General features: G+C 29.8%; 1 protein-coding gene across 1 annotated transcript; it reads right to left on the reverse strand.

Moving 5' to 3' along the window:
- Positions 1 to 15,764: 15,764 nt before the first annotated feature.
- Positions 15,765 to 16,541, reverse strand: LOC130823733 (SKP1-like protein 14). The gene has a single exon (XM_057688469.1). It carries the CDS (start codon positions 16,473 to 16,475, stop codon positions 15,966 to 15,968), a length of 510 nt encoding a protein of 169 aa, XP_057544452.1. The 5' UTR covers positions 16,476 to 16,541; the 3' UTR covers positions 15,765 to 15,965.
- Positions 16,542 to 18,508: the final 1,967 nt, after the last annotated feature.

Consider the following 18,508-nt stretch of genomic DNA (forward strand, 5'->3'; position numbering starts at 1 on the left):
ATTATTTGGGCCCAAACTTTTCCTTAACCCATCTTTTATTTTCAAAAAATAAAAAAAATAAAAAAAAAGGAGGGACTCTTGGTGGAGCTTGTAACTCCCTTGGGGTAATGAAGGATCAAGGCATTAATCCCATATAATTAACCCTTCTTAATTCCTAAATTATTTTCATATTGACATCCTTTCAAAATTCCTCCTAATTCACATTCCTAACTCCATCACACTTCATCATTTGGTGTTTTCCTTTACAATTGTAAGTGTAATTCTAAATCTATGTTGAATCTTAAGTTTTAATTTAAAATTCTATGATTATTATATGTTTTATCTTATAATTCATGTTTAATTTATGAATTTAAAATTTCATGTATGATTTTGGGATGTATTTTTCTATCTAAATTGATGAAGAATGTTTCTTTTTAGGGTTTTAGATATGTTTATATGTGTGTGAAGGATTTGTTTGATGGATGATTGTAAAGTATATATATATAAAAAAAATGGATGCTCATAGAAAAATGTATATGGTGTTAGAAATTTATTTTATTGATTAATAGGAGGAATTTATAATGTTGCTAGAGAAATATATATAAATATATATGTGATGTGTGTGTGTGTACATTGTGTAAAAAGAATTATTTTTGAGGAATAAAAATTAATTTCATAGATGGTCATGAAAATTATGTAAATATTGTCGTTTAGATTTAATAGGAAATAAAGCATTGAAATTTATATATTTGTGATAAAAAAAAATGAAATGACAAAATCCCGTAGGTTTGGAAAATGGTGAAAAAAGGTGTTTTTGGAACATTTTTGGCTTTGAAATTAGGTTAAAAATACTTATACTATGTTATAAATTATGGAAATTAGTACCCGGGGATTTTGACGCCTTCCGGACGCAACGGTGAAGTCGGATTTTCAGTTTGACAGTTTTAAATTGCGTTTCTGGACAGATTATGTATGCTGTCCTGTTTTGTGCATTTACCATGTTATAGTATGTGATGGATGTTCATGATGTGTGTGGTATTCTAGGTGTGGGTGTAATTGTATGTGTGTGTTATGGCTGATTTGAGGAAAGTGTGTATGTGTGCTTATTTCCCGAATACGATTGAACCTTGTAGGAAGTCGATTCGTGACCGGAAATTGAATAAGACGCTTGAGAGTTGGTTATCTTGCTTAAGGTATGTACACGCAGCGAAGTTCACATTTAGTTCGATGTATCATATAATAATGGTATACAAAAGTAAAGTATGGATATATAATACAGATAATGTTATCTTTCCGAATAAATAATTTTGATACATTGTTTTGATAAGCAGAGGTAGTATGACCTCACTAACCTTAAAAGTGGACGTAGTATGACGTCAATTGGTGGAAATGAATTACTCGCGGTATATGGGGGCATTATGAGCCACCGCGGGGGTATGCATACTTAACCATAGGCACCGAAGTAAGGCGAGTGTCTATGGTAGAGACTTGCTTAGGGGTTAGCTTCCCCTAATGTATTGTCTCACTCTTGAAGTTTGGAGTTTGGTCCGGCAGTATGGCCAGGAAAAGTACAGCAGTATGGCTGACTGACTCAATGAATCATTTGAAATTTATTAAAAAGTAAATATTGAACTGTAGCCGACGTATGGTAAGTTGCCATTGTGCTTTATGCTATAATGTTAATGTTATAAGAGATGTTTTTGCTGACGTGTACTTTTGGTCTTAACGACCCTGCGATGATGTTGTTTCCTATCTGGGCAATGACTAGCAGTAAGTTAAGTTGCAGGTCTGGGGAGTGAGGATTGTCCCTTGGAGAAATAAATCGTTAGAATACAGAAGTCTTGATAAGAACTTCTAATAAATTTTAAAGAATATTTGGTTTTATGAGGCGATTTCGTTCTCAAGTTGTAATAAGTAGATTTAATTTTACGTTCTTATCCGCTGCTAAGAATTTCTATTATCTAGTAGTTTATAATAACACTAATAGAACTCGATCCGCAACCTTTCCTTGTTTTCAAAAATCCGTTTTTATAACTGCCTTCTAACATCCTGGTTTGACTCGGACTACATTTACCTTTCTTTAAAAAGATCGTCTTCTCTTTTCAAACGATCCGAGTTATTCCGAGATGTTACAATAGGTATCAGAGCGGGAGTTTTATTTAGTGTTATTTATCTATATCGATAGACTAACGCAAAAAAAAAAAAAAAAAAAAAAGATGACGAGAGTAAAGGGGTTGACATTAAGGGGATATGATGTGTTTTGCTTGGTGTCTTTAAGCATGATGTCATGGATAATTTTGATGTGTGCATTGTAGAATTTCTGTGTATATATCTATGATACTCTGATTTATCTATCTTTGTCTTATCTTAAAAATTAATTGTCTCGTTTTCTTTCATTCGTGAGTCAGGGATTACGAAAGTTTTATCTATCATGGATAAAGGAAAAAGACCTGCCGAAGGGGAAAGTAGTACCCTAGAAGAACCATGGAGAGCCTTAGTTAATGTACCTGTCTAGGCAGAGATAGAAGCATTAAAAATTTGGGACAGGAAAGAAGGAGAGAGTAAGCTAGATTATAAGCACAGGATGGATATGATCTATAAAAAGTCTCAACAAGTTTATGAGGGAATAATATTTGAGGAAATTACTGAATTGAATGAGAGAATTGCTTAATTGGAGCGAGAGTTTGACAGATGGGATAGAGGAATGGATGTTGTAGACAATGAGAGATGTAAGAATGCTGAAGCTAGTGGGGCAAGGGCTGAGATTGTTGAGGAGGATGTTCCAGTGGTCGACACTAACTCAGTTCTGCAAATAGATTTTGATGAGAAGGATCCTGAGGAGGATCTAGAAGAAGATCCCGAGGAAGTCCCCGAAGAAGGTCTGGAGGAAAATACTGGGGAAAAATCCGAAGAGGAGGCTGAAGAGTTTTATGAGGATAGTGCGGAAGGGGGATGTAATGCTGATATAGAGGTAGAAGCAGCTGATAGGGAAGATATTATGAGCCAGAGTGATAGTGATATTGTGATGTGGGGAGGAGGGCCGCCGGAACAAGAAGACAGTATGAGTGAGGACGATAGTGAAATTACAATGTGGGAAGAAATATTACCCGAACCAGAAATTGTTGAGCTTTCAGATTCTGAGGAACAACTAGATATGAGTGACTCCCTACCCATAGAGACACCCACTAATTCTGATAGCACATATAGTGACGACTCCGGGGATGCTAATTTTGACCCTGACTTATATGAGGAAGATCAGGATCATATGGATGCGTCGCATTTTACTATATGATCTTGCTTTTGATTGTAGTATTTATGCTTATGATTTTATATGACTATTTCCACGCTAATAATGATGTATGGATATTCTGTCGAGAAGTTTCTTCTGTTTTTTTTTGACAATATGGTTAAGAAGAACAATGATTATTTGGGATTTTGTACCCAAGTATTTTGGAATTTAATAATATGTTATGGCAGAGTATGCGGGTTGAATTATAATATCACTTGATTTTCTGTTTAATTATTTATAACCTCTTCTCATTAGCTGAATTTGTGAATTTTGATATATTATGATACTGAAATTTTGTGAAGATTGAGCATTAGTATAATTAATTAACATAATTGTTTTTTTTTTATTTGGCGGAAGCTTAGGAGCCGATTAACAGGCTCAACTTTTTAATTCTACCAACTATTAGGATAGACCTCCTTATCTCTAAGAAGTTATATTAGCCTAAGTTTTGTTTAACCTCGATGATGGAAATAGAATATTTATATATATACCTTGTTTATTAAAATGCTGTATACCTTCCATCATGCCTCCATTCTTGAGAAAGAACGGAAATAGAGGTGACTCTGACCGTGTACTTCGGAACCTAGTGAAAGCCCTAGCTGGTGCAAGAAACCCCAGACAGAAATCCTTGGAAGAGAGGGCTTCATCGATTAGTAAGAGAATAGCCCAGAGTAAGCCCTCTACTTATGATGGGAAAGGACAACCTTTTACGCTGGAAAACTGGCTTCGAGAGTTTGACGAACTCTTTAGTGTAGTTCGATGTCCCGCATAATTTATGGTCGACCAGGCTGCATTTTATCTGGTCGAAGATGCTGACTACTGGTGGACACATAGTAAGGCGAGGCTGATAGTGGAGAATGATGGTGAATTTAGCTGGGAACGTTTTAAGGGAGCGTTAAGGGATCAATTCTATCCACCTCACGTGAGGAAGGATAAGTCAAACAAGTTTGCTAGGTTTGAAATGGGGAATTAACAGTGGATGAGTATTATCAGAAATTTATGGAATTTCTGAAGTTTTGCCTCGAGGACATCCCGACTGAAACAAAGAAAATGCAACGCTTCGAACTGGGTTTATCGTACGAGATTCAAAAACACATTGAGACCGATAGGTACGATACTTTAGACCAGTTATATAAGAGGGCAACCTAGATACAAAATGTTATTAGGAAGGAGCAGGAGAAGTTGGCCCATAGTGGGGACAAGAGGAGGGAACCTATGTTCCAGAATGCAGAGAGTGGGAGTAATCATGCACAAAACCACTTTAAGAAACACAAAACCTATGGGGGTTATCAAGAAAAAAGTGTACCAGCCAGGACAGTCAAGTAAAGGTGGGAGAGGATCGACATCTGAGGTCAGGGTACAGAAAGCACTTTATGACCGCAATGGAAAGGAAAGAATTTATAACTGTAGGAGATGCCAGAAAAATCATCCAGGGAGAGATTGTCGGGGAGCATTAGTGGACTGTTCTTACTGTGGTAAATCGGGTCATAGAATGTATGAGTGCTATGCTCGATTGGGACAACAAAAGCCTCAAGGGGGGAATCACAGAGGTTTTCTACAACAACGCTTCGATAATGGTCGGAGTGGCAATGACACGAGAAGTGGAAATCAAAACGGTGGTTGTTTTGGTAGAAACCCTAAACCCTGGGGGTGTCTCAAACATTAGGTTTCAGAGAAATTAATCCGGAATTCAGCAACTTGAAGGGAAAGCTACGAATGAGAAATTTCCTGGACAACGAGGTAGTCAAGGAGGCGCTACCCCAGTCTCTCACAATAATGGCAAACTATCAGTAGTTAACGCTAGGGAAGCAGCACACCTTAAAAAATTGCATCAGTATGAAAATAGAACCCACCTTTTAAGAAGGTTTAAACTACTTTACTCTTCCTGTACATAAAAGTGAGCAGACTCAAAGGAGCATCTATACATGGCCTACTCAACAAAAAGCTCTGTAAACCAAGTTTTAAAACTTTCGAAAGGAAAAAACACTATCACCATTTACTTATTATTATTATTATTATTATTATTATTATAATAATAATAATAATAATTATTATTATTATTTATTAATATTATTATTAATGTGGAAAAAATCGACCACATTCCATACTCAAAAGTCATCGTAAGTGTAGTTTTACTTTATAAACATGGCTTGAGCCAAGCGAGCCACCAATATAGGTGATTTTTGCACAAGATTTTCGAAAAAACAATAATATTGGCTAAATCTTACCAATGGATTAATTTTGTAAATTAATAAAATTCAAATAAATTAACACATTTGGTAAACTTCTAGGCCATTTCATTTTGAAAATGAAATGGGTTAATAGTGTTCAAATTACTAACCCTGTTAACAATCAAATTGTTGGGAAATGAAATTCAAACATAGAGAAAACAATTTTCAAGCCCAATTCGTACCAAAAATCGAACTTTTGTGAGGAAAGATTTCCAATTATGAACATTATTGGGCATCTTTTTTTATTTTTATGTTATGTGCAATTTTGCTTGCAGTTGGATGAAGTAGATATGATAATGACTTATATAAAGTTTTTTATATTCATGGGGAGTTTGGTAATTAAGGTAATCCCATATTTAAAAATAATTGTTGGCCTTGAATAATAAACAGGGAGTATGTATTTTGGCTAAAGTTTGTGCATTTTGCTTGATTTGTTGCAGATTTTTGCAGCTAATGTTCATATTATGACCAACAAATCATCTTTTGCGAAGGTCTTGACACTAGAGTGGAAATTGCAACATAATGAAAACAATTCTGTAGGCCTTCAAATTTTGACAAACTTTTAACTTTTAAATTTTGCTCTCTTAAACATCAATGAATACGTATGTGTATGTGAATATTGATCAAATTAGGCACCTATGTTGCTTGGACTTTTTTGATCAAGCTACAAAAACTTAAGGTCAAAGCTACATCAACGAATGTATGTGCGTATATGAATATGAAATGGTAATACTTTTGTGGATATCAGTGTGCACTCAAGGCTTCAGCATTAATAAACTTAATGCTAAAACTTTGACTAATATTGAATCTTGTGACATTTCTCATAAATGCTTATATACGTTAAAATGACAATGTCACTTAATTAGTCAATAATAATGTTTATAAAACTATTATTTATTATTATTATTATTATTATTATTATTATTATTATAGGATGAAACTGTAATAGGGAAAAAATCGACCACATTCAATACTCAAAAGTCATCGTAAGTGTAGTTTTACTTTATAAACATGGCTTGTGCCAAGCGAGCCGTCAATATAGGCGATTTTTGCATAACATTTTTGAAAAAACAGGAATATGGCTAAATGTTACCAATGGATTAATTTTGTAAATTAATAAAATTCAAATAAATTAACACATTTGGAAAAATTCTAGGGTTCTTCATATTGAAAATGAAATGGGTTAATAGTGTTCAAATTACTAACCCTATTAACAATCAAATTGTTGGGAAATGATATTCAAACATAGAGAAAACAATTTTCAAGCCCAATTCGTATCAAAAATCGAACTTTTGTGATGAAAGATTTCCAATTATGAACATTATTGGGCATCTTTTTTTTATTTTTTTTACACCAAAACAAATACTAATAAAATTTATTATGTTATATATCAAAATAAAAAAATCTAATTTTAATATTTTCCTTTTCTATAATCCAAATGATTAAAATCATATTTTAATCGAGCAACTATAATTCACATTTTTTAACCTCCCCTAATTGAATCAAAATAAATTTTTTTTATCATGATTATATTATAATTATGCAAGAGGCTAACTGATACCACTGTAGGAATATAGATGCGGAAGTGGAATTGCAAGAAACTATTTCTTAACATAGAATCGCATGCATATCATCATATGAATTATCAAATATAGAAGAATATCATACCCTTCACGTGCGAATCCACGTTATATAATCGAGTATGATACTTACCAAAATCAAGATAATAAAACGTCAACTGTCGTTTCTCTAATGTTGATCCACAAGCATCGAACGGATCACTACGCATGCTAGTGCGGAATAAGAAAACTCATTTTCGACCATAAGATCACCACCCTCCAACAAGTCAATCTCAGTTACATCATTGCATAATTGAGTACAACCCATAAAGATATTTCGGGTAAAAAGTCGACCCGTTTAATTAATTGGGTAAAAAGTCTCAAAACTCAAACCCACTTATTTTGGGTTAGGTTCAAATCAGGTTAGCAGGTCGGTCAACTTTTGCCAGGCCTAATCCTGAGACCTCAGCAAAATTGCAAAAGATTAGAGGAAACACGTTATTTTTTTATAATCTAAGAACTTTCAGAAAAAAAAGACGTACTAATTACTGAAATGCCAATAAGAATAACTTCATTAAATAGTACACCTTAGTGTGTGTGTGTATATATATATATATATATATATATATATATATATGTATATATATATATATATATGTATATATATATATATATGTATATATATATATATATATGTATATATATATATATATATATATATATATATATATATATATATATATGTATATATATATATATATGTATATATATATATATATATGTATATATATATATATATGTATATATATATATATATATGTATATATATATATATATGTATATATATATATATATGTATATATATATATATATGTATATATATATATATATATATATATATATATATATATATATATATATATATGTATATATATATATATATATATATATATATATATATATACACACACACACATATATATATATATATATACATATATACATATATATATACATATATACATATATATATATATATATATACATATATATATATATATATATATATATATATATATATATATATATATATATATATATGTATATATATATATATATATATATATATATATATATATATATATATGTATATATATATATATATATATATGTATATATATATATATATGTATATATATATATATATATATGTATATATATATATATATATGTATATATATATATATATATATATATATGTATATATATATATATATATATGTATATATATATATATATATATGTATATATATATATATATGTATATATATATATATATATATGTATATATATATATATATATGTATATATATATATATATATGTATATATATATATATATATATATATATATATATATATATATGTATATATATATATATGTATATATATATATATATGTATATATATATATATATATATATATATATATATATATATATATATATATATATATATATATATATATATATATATATATATATATATATATATATATATATATATATCAGATTCATTATGATATTAGAATTAACGATTTCTAATCAACTAGGAAAATAATATTTTTATATTTCATAAATAAAACAATATAATACTTCTATGACTATTGATATGTCAAGTAAAAATCTAACTATTTTCTCAACCTTATTAAATTATAATTCTAATATGATTTATTATATTGGGGCCATGTGCAATTGGGCACAACTCCAAATCAAAAATAGCCCCAAATTGTTACGATCTTAATAATGCTTTTTGTTCACCTTAGGCGATATTATTATATTTCAAAATGGTAATTGAATTATATGGTCTTAATTGATTGTGTTTTGCTCATCTTATCCAATAAAAATTGAGTTTAATATCGACCATGCTCAACGACTATCTTACATCACTGACTAAGGACGGCAATGAATCCTAGACTCAGATTTGATTAGTGGATCCGAAATTCTTTTAAGTTTTAAAGGATTTGAATCCTATATTTTTAGATTCCATATCATATTCAAATTCGGATTTGAATCCAAATTTCGAAAAAATATCTAAATTTGAATCCATGAATCTAAGAGACTCGTTTATTTTTGAATTAATAAAAATATCATAATAATGCTTTCACTTCAACTTCGTCTAACACCTTGAAAGTCTTTATATGTGTGTAGGTGAGATCATGGAAAATTATGAGTAAGAGACTAAGTCATATACTTGGTGTTTTAAGGATTTAATTTTAGAATGGGTAGAAATCTTTGGTTGCCTTTCTCATTCATAAAATGAAGATTAAATAGAAGGACAAAAAATATCCTAAGATATTTACACAATCAACTAATATTCTATACAATCAAAATACTTACTAGAATATTAGAAATATGGAAACATATTATTCTATTAGAAACATATTATTCTATGGAAACATATTATGTTTAAATTTTTAGAAATTGTTTTCTTCATTTTTTTTACTTCCCTCAGTCCCTTTCAATTTGCACCTCTTTCCATTTTAATTTGTTTCACTCATTTTGCACCTTTTTCTTTTTGGCAATGACCGCACTTTCTTTCTTTAAATCTCAAGTATAAACTTATTTTCTCTATTCATCTTGACTAGTCATTTCTATCATTCACTTTTTTTGTCTTATTTTCCAATCAAATTTCACTATCTATTAAATTCCACGCCCATAATAAAATGGGTGCATTTCATAGGGACAAAGGGAGTACTTAATAGTATTAGTATTTTTTTTAAAATAAGATTATTATTAGTATATTAGTTTTCATGTTATTTACTCTAATTGAAAATCGAATCTTGTCTTAATTTAGCGTTAGTATTATTTCTTTTGGGTGATATATGGGAACAAAACTATAATTAGTCTAATAGTTTACCAATCTATGTTATTTACTTTTAACATTTTCTAGTGGAATACAATATTTTTCCGAAATATATGGGTTAGACTACTTGCACTATAATATAATTAACTAAAATCTAGTAACATTAAAAAATATGTCATTAATTTATTTTTATAGTGTTATAATTGTTAGTTTTTATTTTAAATTTTACTATAAATGATTGAATTATATTTTATCTAGTCTTTAGTGACATATTTAATTGGAAAAGTCACAAAGTTTCATATCATTGAATTGAGCTTTGAGATGAAGAATGCGAGAGGTTTTGTTATTTTGAAAATTTTGTAAAACGCGATTCCATGCATCTTTGGCAATATCATCAGGATGAATAACATTTTTAAGACGATCAATAATAATAGTGGCATAAAGCCAAGTCTAAACGATATCGTCAAGACGTTGCCATTCGGGATCGGTAGAGGATGTTTTGGAATCGTCACCGGGAATAATGTAGTCTTCAACAAGATGAGCACGACAATATAATGGAGTTTGAATAAAGTGCACCAGGTATTAAAGTGAGTGCCTTCATCATCAAGTTGAATCAGTACACAATTTTTGACGTTAGCGACCAAGGTTGTGGGATGAATTTTTAGAGAAGACATGAGGAAGACAAAGGAGGGAGGAGAGGTGGCAAAAGGAGTGGTGGTTTGAAGGTGGTGACGGCTGCCTTGAGGAGCAAGGAATAGTTTAGAGGGAGGCAAAAAGAGAACCTAAGCTCTTGATACCATGATTGAATGGGTATAAATCTTTGGTTGTCTTTCTCATTCATAAAATGGAGATTAAATACAAGGACAAAAGATATCCTACGATATTTACACAATCAACGAATATTCTATACAATCAAAATATGTTTCCATATTTCTAATATTCTAGTAAATATTTTGATTGCATAAAATATTAGAAATATGGAAACATATTATTCAATTAGAAACATACTATTCTATTACAATCAACTTAGTTTTAAGATGTACACTAAACAAATAATTAAAGGCAACAAACAAACATTCATCATATTTTTTAGGAAATAGCAACGACCTAACAACGGCCTAGCGAAGGCATATTGTTTCGTAAAGCTAGACCTTGAAATGGCAACAGCCTGACGACCATCCAGAAATTTTCTCTCATGCTTCTAAAATTATATATTTATTTATTTTGAAAAAAATTAGCCACGATTTAAGTTTGTTACATGAAAGAGAAAGAAAGTACTATATATTAGACCTGATCATGAGCGGCCGGGTCCGACCCGGGCCAAAAAAGTGAGGGTTTGGATACCAAAATATGGTCCGATGGGCGGGTTTGGGCAGAAAATCAGTGGCCCGAATTTTTTGGGACGGGTTTGGGATTGATATTTGACCCGCGGCCCGGCCCGGCCTCAAAAAGAGTAAAGAATTATTAATATTCTTGCAATATTTTATTTGTTATGAAGTTTGATGTACTAATTCAATTATTAATATTTTTAATTATATGTAATGAAAACTACAAAAGTTATATATTAATAATCTTTGCAATGAAATGATTCAAACAAGATATCACTTAATTATATTTCAACTTATAAATAAAAAAATTAAACAAAAATTAAGAGTAAAGAATTAATAATGACATTTTTCTAAGTTGTAATTAATTTGAAAAGGAAAAAATAATATTTTAATTTTAGTTTTATTGTATGATACAATTAAATAATATATAACATAGGCCCGCAAGCCTGCATATTACGGGTTTGGGCAGGAACTTTTAGGCCCGTACTTTGGCCCGACCCGCATAAATGGGCAATTTTTCTCACTCGGCCCGGCCCGGTGTTTGATCACCTCTACTATATACTAAACAACAATTTATAAAGATAGTTTTTTATTAATTTTTTCCACTAATTTACTTTTAATATTTTTTAAATGTTTTCGATCTCTATTTTTTTCTCCATAAAATATAATATTCAATAAAATAATACTAGTGTACCCACTATCTCCATTTTTTTTGGATAAAGAGAAAATTTCATTAATCCAAACGAAGACAAAACAATACAACTAGATATAATTCCACACCTTTAAAAATTGCATCAGTATGAAAATAGAACCTACCTTCTAAGAAGGTTTAAACTACTTTACTCTTCCTATACATAAAAGTGAGCAAGACTCAAAGGAGCATCTATACATGGCCTACTCAACAAAAAGCTCTGTAAACCAAGTTTTACAACTTTCGAAAGGAAAAAACACTATCACCATTTACTTATTATTATTATTATAATAATAATAATTACTATTACTATTTATTATTATTATTATTAATGTGACATTAATAAACTTAATAAACTTAATTAGTCAATAATAAACTTAATGCTAAAACTTTGACTAATATTGAATCTTGTGACATTTCTCATAAATGTTTATATACGTTAAAATGACAATGTCACTTAATTAGTCAATAATAATGTTTATAAAACTATTATTTATTATTATTATTATTATTATTATTATTATAGGATGAAACTGTAATAGGGAAAAAATCGACAACATTCAATACTCAAAAGTCATCATAAGTGTAGTTTTACTTTATAAACATGGCTTGAGCCAAGCGTCAATATAGGCGATTTTTGCATAACATTTTTGAAAAAACAGGAATATTGGCTAAATGTTACCAATGGATTAATTTTGTAAATTAATAAAATTCAAATAAATTAACACATTTGGAAAAATTCTAGGGTTTTTCATTTTGAAAATGAAATGGGTTAATAGTGTTCAAATTACTAACCCTATTAACAATCAAATTGTTGGGAAATGAAATTCAAACATAGAGAAAACAATTTTCAAGCCCAATTCGTACCAAAAATCGAACTTTTGTACGTGATGAAAGATTTCCAATTATGAACATTATTGGGCATCTTTTTTGATTTTTTTTATACCAAAACAAATACTAATAAAATTTATAATCTTATATATCAAATATATCAAAATAAAAAATCTAATTATAATATTTTCCTTTTCTATAATCCAAATGATTAAAATCACATTTTAATCGAGCAATTATAATTTACATTATTTAACCTCCCCTAATTGAATCAAAATAAATTTTTTTTATCATAATTATATTATAATCATGCAAGAGGCTAACTGATACCACTGTAGGAATACAGATGCGTGAAGCGGAATTGCAAGAAACTATTTCTTAACATAGAATCGCATGCATATCATCATACGAATTATCAAATATAGAAGAATATCATACCCTTGATGTGCCAATCCACGTTATATAATCGAGTATGATACATACCAAAATCGAGATAATAAAACGTCAAATGTCGTTTCTCTAATGTTGATCCACAAGCATCGAACGGATCACTACACATGCTAGTGCGGAATAAGAAAACTCATTTTCTCATTACTTTTTAGGTGGAAAATATGTATAGAATAGTAGAATGTTGTGTTGTAGAAATGAGATGAACAAGGGCACTATTTATACACCTTTCATCGCCCTTTCAATTCCACAAATTTGTACTTAGTTTAATTGAAATAAATTAGTTGTTTATCATTATGACTTGATCAAAAATAAACATGCTCGTCCGTATTTAAAAAATGATATTTTAACTTCGCTCATAGCCCATAAAAGTTCGGAACGATTCTACCACCCACCAAAAATGTTTTTTGTTTGCCCGCCCCTATATATAATATATATGATTAATTGTTTGGAATTGTATTTACTATTACAAACTTTCAATTTTCTTGATTTCATAATATTGTGGAAAACTAATCAATTGTCGTGTATTTCTTTGTGAAACTTGGAGCGATCATAACAATGACATCTTCATCTTCATCGATGATGATAAGACTAAAGAGCATAGAAGGAGAAATATTCGAATTAGAAGAAATGGTGGCATTGCAAATGGGAAGAATCAACACTTTTTTATTAAACGTTGTTCATGAAGAATGCTGCACAAGAATATTGTTTCCTGTTAAACTAACATCACTCATTCTATCCAAGATTATCTGTTACTGTCAAAAACATGCCCGACAACCTAATAATCATCAAGAGCTCAAGAATTGAGATAAACAATTCATTGAAGATAATATTAATTTTCTTATTGATATAATTCATGCTGTTGATTATTTGCAGATCAAGTCTTTCAGGGATAATTTTCCATTTTTCTTTTAATTTCTTTTTTTCTTTACTTACTTGGAATGATAATAAAAATTGTTCAGTATTAATACGAATTATTTCCCAAATATTCAAAATTGTTCTTTCTTGTTTTTCTTGATCATTTTCTTGCTTTGTTTGCGCAAAACATGCTGGTTCAAAACTACTTGGTATGGATTATGTCCATTGTAAAAGAAGTATGATGATCAAAGCTTAATTAGCCTTAAATATGAAATACTGTTTGTAATATCTTTAATAGTGCTAAAAATAATATTAGTTTTTTTTTTAGTTTTAAATTTGAATATATTAAATTTTATTTTGTTAAATCTTGTTATTATATATTAAGTAAAGATTTACATAAGTTATATATCACTCTTTTTATTATTTTCAACCTCATCTAAGACCTTGAATCATGATTAGTACGGGCAAAGTTGGTTAATGCCCAGGGCCCTAAATTGTGACAATTTTATATGTTACTATAAAATGTTTGATAAACTTAGGTGTCATTATTATTGTGACAGTTGAAGGTGTTACATTTTCATTTGTGACAAATCAATTTATGACACTTTGTACAAGTGTTACCTAATATTTTAGTAATATTTACAAATGACATGATATTAAAATATTAAACATCACAATTGATACTGTTATTTGTAGTGAAGGAAGACCGAAATTACTTAATTTGATTTGTATCGGATCAATTTAGTTATGTTGAGAACAAAATTAACAACTTTTATGACTTAATATAATAAGTAAGCTATATAAACTACACTTACAATGACTTAATGAGGATGTGTTGTGGTCAATCTTCACCCTAGCCTCGGTTTTTAATTTGTGTGTGCTTGAAACAAATTTTTCTTAGATGAACTAAATTTTTCGTATCATCATGTCGTTAACCTAATTTAACAAAGTCATCACATTTGTATACCTGATGCTCGCAAACAAATGAATTATTTTAACTAGCATTTTTTTTTTAATAACATGAGTTTATCAATCTTTGTTAGAGCCTTAAAGGTGATTGTGTATGTGATGTAGGTTGTATTAGTATTGTTATCAATCTTCACTAGAATGTCTAATGGCAATTTTTTGATCTAACCATCCATAATGTTCATCTCTTTCTTATCAAAAAAAGTTTTTCATCTTTCCATAAAGTGAATTGTATGAATCTAATGTATAATTACACAGTTTTTAAATAAGAGGAGTTTATCACTTTAGTTTGATTTTACAGAAACTAATGTATAATTAGTAATGATGTATAATTAGTCTATTGAATTAGAAACCCTTCGATTTTTGACAAAAACATGTGTAAATATATGATGTTCGATAAAAGTACTATTTATAGTAGTTGCAAAATAAATTATTGATAAATATAAAATAAATCTTAAAACGCTACTTTTCATTTTGGAAGGTTAAAAGTTTCAATATTAATAGTTACATAACATGCTACTTAAACAGTGACTTTTTAAGTAGTGTTGTAGCTTATTAAACGACTAATAATTACTTAAATTGTTACTTCAAATCCACCCAATCATTATTGCACGAAGTGATCTCACTAGACAATGTCAAAGTCTAAAATCTAATATATCAAAAGAAAAAATACACCGACTATAATAATGATGATTCAAGCAATAATATGCATTTACATTTACATAGATTGATTAGAGTTATTTGGATGACTAGAAAGAAAAAATAAAAGCAGCACACAATTTCACATTACTTATTCTATTTACGTACGTACGCTACTCTTTTAACAAAAATCATGAAATCAAGAAGTATCGTAATGCGACGTCATTTTGTTCTTCAATTTCAGAAAAAGAACGAAAACGCCATAATTGTGAAATCAGGAAAATCAGTTGTCGAATGCCCATTGATTTTCTTTTCGAAGTTTCGCTTCTTCTTCGGGTGTAAAATCATTCTTAATGTTGAAGATCTCCCGAATCTTCTCTACACTCAAATCTTTAATCCTATGAGCCACAGTTTTGCAAGTCAAATCCATTAATGGCTGAACATACAAATAATCTGCAGCATTTATTACACCAAAAAGAGTATTCTGATCCATTCTATTCACAAATTTTTTATCCCAATTCTCCAGTTCTTCAATATAATCAGACTTACCATCCTTATCAGGGTTTTTCACATGCTTTTTGCAGTACTCGATTACCTTCGCTAGAATATCTCCGGCGACAAGCAGTCCCGAAAACTTTCTTCCGTTGAGAGGCAGATCTTCGAAATACATATGGATTGTTTTCATTTGCAACGCCACGTCTTCGTCGATTTCGAAGATGACTTTATCGGAGCTGTGTAGGATTATCACGTTCTCATCCGTAAAACAAGAAGAAGAAGAAGGTGAAGCCGCCATTGTTAAGAGTGTTTTGAGAAATTAGACAAAGGCGACGACCGATTAGAAAGAAGCTTGTATTTTGAGAATATATGAGAATGCAAAAGATATACATGTAGCCTTGGGAGTATTTATAGTAAATAACTATTAAGGAAATCTTTCGGATAATTCTGTTTGATTTTACCATTGATATGGGACCCTCTTACTTCGATTGGGCTAAATATTTAGGCTTTTTTTTTAAAAATTGTGAACTTTTTATTTTTTTACGTGAAATCGCAAATTATATTTACCAACAAAGACGGTCAATTGAAAATAAGCTATTTATTAGTATTACTAACAATTAACAGTACAATAGAAGTAAAATTGTATACATCCGATCCTACCTCCACACTCGACCTAAAAGAGAGTTACATAATGACATTATTAGGGTAATGAAATGAAATAATACCTTTGATAAGATAAAGTGAGATATACATGAAGATGATATCCAAGTTAGTTACTCGTCTATTCCAATCATTTTGTCTCATTTGATTTTGTTTATAGAGTAAAAAATAGAGTATATGTGTTAAAATAGTAGATTATTAGGAATAAAAGAGAATATAGAAATTTTAAGTGGAGGGGTCATATCCAAAAACATAATTGGAACAAATTCATTTGGACTAGAGGTGTTCGTTCGGGTGATCGGATCGGTTTCAGACAGGTGTCATTCGATTCGATTGTATTTCGGATCGGTTATATTTCGGATGCGTGTTGCGATGGGTCACACTCGAGTCGAGTCAGGTCGGTTAGTCACGTTTCTATTGAAGATCGGTTATTCGAGCTATCGGGTTAGCATCAGTTCGATGTCAGTTGCAGTTTGTGTCGAGTTTCAATCGATCTCGGGTTGTCATCGGTTAATAATTGGTTCAATTTTACCGGGTACAGATCGGGTTCGGGTATTTTTCAAGTAGAATTCGACTACGAATTGCGAATTACTAATTACTATTGATCGAGTCAGTATCAGATTAAATTGTTAGTCATTTTTTAATTTATGATTAGGTTCCTTTACTTAAAGCAAAATAGTGAAAATGTAAATCAATTAGTGATCATTATTACATTGTTACTTTTGCTTGTTTGACCAGAAATTAAAATTATAAAGTTCTATCAATTTTCATCTAATTCGATTAAAAGTAGTTAAATAAACATTGACGATTAATTATTAACTCTAAATATATGAAACCATGTATTTATAAAATTTATTTTATTAAAATATTTATCACTTTATTAAAATAACTATTAAGATGATTGAATATGAGTCGATCATACTTCTATGTAAAAGATTGGTTCAGGTTTACATTAGTTCGATCTAAACTTCGTTCGGGTTAAGTCAGTTTTAGCCGGATCGAGTTCGATCTCGAGCATGATTCGGTTCGGATATGACTCGGGTCGATCATTATTAGGTTCAAGTAATCTCGGTTAACGGTTATGTGTCGGTAAGAAAAATCGGTTACAGCTCGGGTTCAATTTTCCCATTTTCAGCTGTCAACCGGTTCGAGTATAGCTTCGGGTCGGGTAATGTCGGTTCGATAAACCTAAAAAAGGAACACATTTTTGAGTAGGTTTACTTTCAATTTCGGATCGGATTTTCGGGTTGAGTCACTTTTGAATAGCTATAATTTGGACATACTAAAATGGAAAATATAAAAAATGAGTGGGACATAGAAGTAAGTATTTTGTCATGTCAAAAATCTTCAAGATTGTTTTTTTTAGCTCATGCATGCATTAGAAAGTTAGGTGAAAATTGAAATGATAATCTTGCCTATGAAAGTGGTACTTACATTCTGAGATAAAACTCTATTCTAAAAAAAATATATTCATAATTAGTTATTTAGGGGTCTTTTGTATTTTTTAATTTATTATTAGACATGCATATACATAACTTTGAAATTCCAAAATCTAAAATAATACCAGACGAACCCTTGGTTATTAATTTAGTTTGTTAAGATTAAATTGCTATTCTAGGTTTCTCAAGTATTTCCTCATTTTCTTGTAATACTATTAGTTAGTCATTATCT

The sequence above is a fragment of the Amaranthus tricolor genome, chromosome 9 (assembly GCF_026212465.1).
Source record: "Amaranthus tricolor cultivar Red isolate AtriRed21 chromosome 9, ASM2621246v1, whole genome shotgun sequence".
NCBI classification, from domain to species: Eukaryota; Viridiplantae; Streptophyta; class Magnoliopsida; order Caryophyllales; family Amaranthaceae; genus Amaranthus; species Amaranthus tricolor.

Excerpts from the sequence above, each read along its gene's own strand:
- LOC130823733 (XM_057688469.1), bottom strand. The coding sequence starts at position 16,475 with ATGGCGGCTTCACCTTCTTCTTCTTCTTGTTTTACGGATGAGAACGTG.